The sequence below is a fragment of the Myotis davidii genome, unplaced genomic scaffold (genome assembly GCF_000327345.1).
Source record: "Myotis davidii unplaced genomic scaffold, ASM32734v1 scaffold289, whole genome shotgun sequence".
Classification (NCBI taxonomy): domain Eukaryota; kingdom Metazoa; phylum Chordata; class Mammalia; order Chiroptera; family Vespertilionidae; genus Myotis; species Myotis davidii.
Window position 1 is genome coordinate 469,482 of NW_006299717.1, and position 6,763 is coordinate 476,244.

The 6,763-nt window shown below is 43.4% G+C and overlaps 1 protein-coding gene across 1 annotated transcript in view; it reads left to right on the top strand.

The window, feature by feature from the left end:
- Positions 1 to 6,549, top strand: part of LOC107184995 (kinesin-like protein KIF6) — an 11,993-nt gene extending 5,444 nt beyond the window's left edge. Inside the window, exons 2-3 of the mRNA XM_015571869.1 lie at positions 499 to 608; positions 6,471 to 6,549. Of these exons, the coding sequence (XP_015427355.1) occupies positions 499 to 608; positions 6,471 to 6,549 (189 nt within the window). The remainder of the gene's footprint in view (positions 1 to 498; positions 609 to 6,470) is intronic.
- Positions 6,550 to 6,763: the final 214 nt, after the last annotated feature.

Genomic DNA, 6,763 nt, shown 5'->3' on the forward strand with positions numbered 1-6,763 from the left:
GCTGTTCACCCCCCCCCCAGCCGTGTCCTCAGGTACCAGCCCCCTTCCGCGCGCTCGAGCCTTCGTACCTTTGCACTTTACTTCCGCAGCTCCTGACCCTCAATGTGGTTTTCTCTGTTCTTCTAGTTGTAGAATTTCCACTCCACCAGCCTTCCTGTAGTTCTGGATGTTCACCATCCTGTCCTTTTATTGTGTTTCTGAAGTTGTTGTAGGAGGCAGCAATCTCGGTGTTCCCCTATGCAGCCATCTTAGTTTTTCTCCGAGGATCTGAACTTTGACAGAGCATTGATTTAGGTTTTACCTCTTGTTCAATTTCATATATTTGTTTGAGGCTACACACAGTTCAAAGAGGAAAATTACCCAAATTGTACTATGTTTTGACTTTTTATCTTAAAAGTATATTTTTTATAAGATTTCAGTGCACAGTGTAATAATATGGTCATAGTTCAAGCCTGAAATTCACCACTTTATTTTCATTTGCTGTCTTCATGTTTGCAGATTTATTCCATAGATGAAGATGAAAAAGTTACACCCAGCTTGGAAATTATCTTACCTCGTGATTTGGCAGATGGATTTGTGAATAATAAGCGAGAAAGCTACAGATTTAAGTAAGTGTATCTTTCTCCTTGTTTATATCTGTTTGCTATTGAACGAACACATACTGCACTCATATCCACGGTGAAATCCTTAGCAGCATGTGCTGGGGAGAAGGCAGGGCAGTTCTCTGTCATCTGGTGGATGGAATTTTTTTAAAATATATATTTTTATTGATTTTTTACAGAGAGGAAGGGAGAGGGACAGAGAGTTAGAAACATCGATGAGAGAGAAACATCGATCAGCTGCCTCCTGCACACTCTCCACTGGGGATGTGCCTGCAACCAAGGTACATGCCCTTGACCGGAATCGAACCCGGGACCCTTGAGTCTGCAGGCTGACGCTCTATCCACTGAGCCAAACCGGTTAGGTCTGGCAGATGGAATTTAAGTTGTCTTTTCACTGCTGTGCCCAAAGCTGAAAGGAGAGTATATTTCTGCATCCACCATGGTATCCCAAGGTCCCAGCCTTGCCTTGCCACATCAGTGTTACCCTTTTCCTACTTGGCTCTCTAGGGGTTAGCACTTACAGGAAGTTCATTGCATGACTAAACGTTATTAAAGATAAGCACTTAAGGTATGATCTGTATCCCGTATAGGTGAGCCTTCTTTATAACATAGGTGATATACAGACCTCAGCGCATGCATGAACAGCCTATATCTGTACTGTCCAGTGTAGCAGCCGCTCGCCGGAGGTAGCTCTGAAGCACTTGAAGTGTAGCTAGTCCAAACTGAGGCTAGTAAGTGAAAAGCACATAAAAGATTTTTGAAAGCTTAGTATGAAAATTGTAATGTAAAATATCTCAAGAATATTTTCATATTGATTCCATATTAAAATGATAACATGTTTAATATATTGTGTTAAGATATATTACAACCGATTTCACCTGTTTCTTTTTACTTTAAAAAAAACGTGGCCACTAGGACATTTTAAATAACATTGATGCTCACATAATGGACGGCATTACATTGCTCTTGGATAGTGCTGAACCTGCGGTTCAGGTGGAAAGTACCAAGCAGCCACCCTTGGACTGTCACCCGTGCCTTTAGTGCAAACACTCTCCAGTAGCCAGGCCTGGGATGTTGGGGTTATGGCTAGTTTATACCGTCTTTATTCTCCAGTTTCAGATTATGTGATGTCCTTTAACGCCCACTTTTGATTTTTGGAGAAGTTTGAGCCCAAGTTAAACCCATATTTGATCTGTGGCTTGTGCTTAGGTGGCGGATTGCTGGGTGCGGCTGAAGGCATCCTAATTGCTCTCTTGCTTTTCTTTCTGAACTGTTTTACATGGTCCTTATTATGTAGCTATTCCAACCCTTGCCCCTTGGCTAAAACCATCCTGGGTATTTTATTTTTATGGTTCTCTCTCTCTCCCTCATATTTATTTACTCTTATTTGTTTGTCTCATAAAGTTCTCTGGTCTTCACAACTCTGCCCTTTGTCGGTCATGCATGTATCTCTCTCCTACTTCACCCATCATCTTGTGTTCCTTTCACAACAAGTACAAGCAGGATTGCTAGCAAATGCTCACCTAGTGGGGCGGTCCTCACCTTGCCCTTTTGGCTCCCCATCACCTTTCATTCTGTCCTTTAAGAAGTAACCTTATAGTAAGTGACTTCATTTTTCTGAAGGGGCATTTCCCACTCGTGTAAACTTGCTATATACCTTAGTAGCTATGAATTCATGATAGCTGCCCTACACTATTCTCTACAAGCCACACTTTGCTAAAACATTTTATTCAGCATGCTTCTGTTTCAGCATGTTGCTGATGATTAAGAAAAATTGGCCATGTCGCTATGAATTGGCCCTTTCCAAAGTATTCTTTAGGTTATATAGATACAGAGAGAATTTAAATATATGGGTATTGAAAAAGTGCTGTTTGCCCTGGAGAATATTATGCTAAGCGAAATAAACCAGAGAAAGACAAGTATCACATGATCTCACTCATATGTGGAATCTAATGAACAAAATAAACTGATGAACAAAATAGATCCAGAGACATAGAACCATGAACAGACTGATGAACAGACTAAAGGTAGGGTGAGGGATATGAGGATTAACCAGGGAACTTACATGCATATGTGCATAACTCATGGACACAGACAATAGTGTGGCAAAGGCTTGGGAGGGGCAGGTGTGGGGAGGAGGGGAGTCAATGGGGAAAACAAAAAATAAACAAAAAAAAGCAGACATCTGTAATACTTTCAATAATAAAGCTAAATTTTAAAAATAAATTGTAAAGAAATAATATGACAAAGAAAAAGTGCCGATTGCTTATTTTAAAATCACTTGATCATTCTTTCTAAATCTCTGAATTAGAAATATTGGTTTGGTATTTTAAATAAAGATATTAATAAAATATTTAACTTATCCATATGATCAGAGATACCTATCTAAGCATTTTAAGGCTGTTTTCTCCCAAGAAAATCCACTTAACCAATGAACATTTATCGATCATTCACTGGGAGATGTTTTCATGGCTAGGAACACAGCAGGGAGGGCAGCACAGCCCCTGCTCTGATGGTGCTTACATTTTAGTGGGAAGAGATGGGCAAGAAGATCAATAAGTACACTGTGTGTCAGAAAGTGTTAAGGGCCATGGAGCCAAACAAGGCAGCGAAGGGGACAGAGGCATGCTGGCGAAGGGCAGCAAAGGGGAGGGAAGGTGGCAGCATTTCACAGGCCTCTTAGGGGAGGTGGACAAGAGGGCGACATTTGAACAAGAACTTGAAGGAGGCAGGGAAGCCAGATATTCAGATATCTGAGGAATGGGAAGTCCAGGCCAAGAATATAGTGAGAGCAAAGTCCCTGAGAGGAAGGAATGCCTGGCTTGTTGAAGAGAAGGCATCTGTGTGGCTTGAGGAGAGTAAGCTGGGGGTGGGGGTGGGGGGCAAGGGTGGCAGGAAGATGGTTAAAGGGGCAGCAGAGTGGCCAGATCATATGGAGCTCTTCCCCAAAGTGCTGTGGGAGGTAATGGAGGATTTTGATCAGAAGAATGAAACAATCCCACTTAAGTTTGAGCAGGGTCATTCTTGCTAACATGTGGCAAATAAACTAAGTATGAGGGAGTAAAGGAGACCAGGCAAGACATTTTGGTAGTTTGGGCCGGGGTAGTAGCAAGTGGAAATGTTGAGAAATAGTTGGATTCTGCAAGTATTTTAAAGGTCGGAGATGACAGAGTTTGCTGATGGGTTGGGTATAGAGTGCAATGGAAAGAGAGGAGCCAAGGATGCCCTAAGGGATTGGACTGAACTTCTAGAAGGATGGAGCTGTCATTTCCGGGGCTGAGGAGGGCCAGGACAAGCAGTTTCTGAGTGGGGAGAGGTCAGAATGTGCCAGATTTGAAATAGACTTTGGAAAAAGCCTACACAACCTCCTCATGATGAAAGGGCCTCCTAGGAATCAGGAAACCCAAGTCATGTCTCAGGGTGCATTATTGGCTTGCTCCAGGGCCATGAGTCAGTGGCTTTATGTCCCCGGGATGAAGCAGCCTCTTCCGCTGTAAAAGATGACACTCAAGTTGGTAAACTATTTTGCTCTGCAAAGGTTTTCAGAAAGTAGATGACCACAATGCCTTTTCAGATTACTGTGCAGCTTTAATTATAAAAGATAAAATATTTTGGGATGACGATTTGATGTTTAATGCTATTGTATGGTTTATGGAACCCCGGCCATCTCTTTGGTTTACCTGGTGGTAGTTGTCATTCCTGTTACTTAAGGAAGTGGGGCTGGGAATGGCTGTTGACGTAGCCAGTCATCGTCAACCTGGTAAAGAACCAAATCCGCCTCATTCTCATCCTCACAAGCACCACTGGGTCTGTGTTCAGTTGTCACAGCCAGCGGGGCCCTGAAGAGCACAGAGTGGCCGTGCCCCTGTGTTTGTGTCTGGGCCGTGGTGCACGGATAGGGTGTGAGGCGTGTTCTGGGCACCCACGTACATGCCGTTGTCTAAAACATCATCTTGCCTGCTGAATGACGTAGCAGCCAGAGTGCCCTGCAATCTCTCTTTGTATATGGTTTCATTGTTAGTGTCTTCAAATGGGAGGTTGATAAGCTATACGCAGGGGTGGGGAACCTTTTTTCTGCCAAGGGCCATTTGGATATTGTTAGCAATAAAGTCAGTGGTGGTCCATTTTTGAGGCAAGGCATTTAACCCTGAGTGGAAAATTCCTGTTAGTTTGCTTGCATAATGGCTGCTGATGGGACCAAGTTCAGGCACCTGGAGAGTCCCCAGGCAAACAGGATGTTGGGGAGGGACAAACTGACAAGGGGACTTAAACTGGGAAGGAAAGAATACCCTCTAAGGAAATAATGAAACTTAGGTGAGGGTTCCAGGAAGATTGTACACCCCACAGTCCTCAGCCAATGAGGAGCCAGGGGAGGGACCTGCGCACCAGGGAATAAAATACTGGTTGTAACCACTTTGGGTGTGCCTGCCCCCCAGACACCCGATCTCCCAAGACCGACATTAAACGCCTTGTTTTTGCTGTAGTTTGTGTCTCCATGTCCATTTTCTTTTATTTAATTTTGGACTGGTGAGTGTATTTGTCACAGATATTTATAATATTATTTGCGGACCATGTAAAATTCTCAACTTACCAATCATTTCATGGGCCTTATATGGCCCACAAGCTGGACATTCCCCACCCCACCCCTGAGCTATAGGGATGTTTTGAAATTAATTTTGATTAAAGACAATGAATTCCATTTTATTTTATATTCTCAGCTCCACTCCAGATAGCCTTCTGAACTCCTCAGTAGTGAAAACAGTCCTACATTTCATGTAGTCTCTACAGTAATCGAAGATGTGCCCAACTCACTTGTGTTAGGTCGACACATGGGCCGAAAGTTCCCAAGCCACTCTGAAAGCTGCGTAGGATGCCCTCAGTGTGTTTGTTTTAAAGGCTTTGCTTTAAAGCATCCCTCTGACCCCCACAGTTTTTATTTTGAAAACTTTTCAATATGCTGAAGAGGTGGAAAAACAATGCAACCAACTCTTCCTATATTCTATGTGGGAGATCCACCAATTGTTAACATTTTACCTTATATACTATACTACCTTCCTTCTCTCTCTCTCTTCTCTCTCACTCTGATGTTTTAATGGGGGACAGACCTGCTGGTGGCAACTCACCACACTGTAGAAGAATAGGTTGTGTGTTTCCTGCCCTGGGCATTCCTTCGTGGGTGTGACCCTGCACTAAGCCAAGTGAGCAGCAATGCACAACGCGTGAACTTGACTCCGTCACACCTCCCCATGCCCAGCCCTGCCAATCTGATACGGACTCTCTCTGTGTAGGCCAGTCTGTCTTCCTTCACTTTTGGACTTTTGACTCATGATCCACAAAGTGAAGTAAAGTTCCCTGGAAATGAAGTAGCCAATACTAGGATGTTGTACCTAACGAGTGGGAAGTAAACTTTAGTACAGCATTTTAAGACCAAGTTCAATCATCCTATGTTTCACAGCTGCCTTCTGTCCTGACAGGTCAGACTCAGAGGTTCTCTGGCTGTTTACATCCTGGTCTTGGGTTTCCATTTCATGCCCTTATCTCGATGTGCATCTGATGCCAATTGCAGACACTGTCCCTCTTGAGAGCTAAAAACACACAGTTTGTTATTTGGTTCAAAGGCGCTGCAGTGTTTCAGAGGGATTTATTGTGCAGACCCTGTCAAAGCCATACTGTTTACCCGCCATGTGTATACAGGGAGACAACAGCACAGTGTGGCTGGAACTACAGGCCAACATTGTGCTAGGGTAGGTAAGCCCAGTGCGGTAAACATGGGCACATTTACAGAGCCGTCAGAAAAAAGGAAAAAAGATTAATCTAATAGTGTGTGACGGCTCAGCTTTAAAATAATTACTGTTTTCACATTTGCAGATTTCAAAGGATTTTTGATCAAGATACAAACCAAGAGACCATTTTTGAAAACATTGCCAAGCCCGTGGCCGAGAGGTAGGATTCCCTGTGTTCTGTTTAGTGGGTTAGTGGTTTTTCATCGTGTCTTCAGTTATCAGATCATCGTGGTCACGTGCCTCAGTGTATTAGTTATGTACACAGGCTGCAGGGTACGTAGTGACTATCGCATTAAAACCCTTTATTCGCAGAGCTGTTTGTTTTAGATTTAGACTCCCAGCCTCAGAACAAGCCGGTGTGATAGACAGAATAGCTCT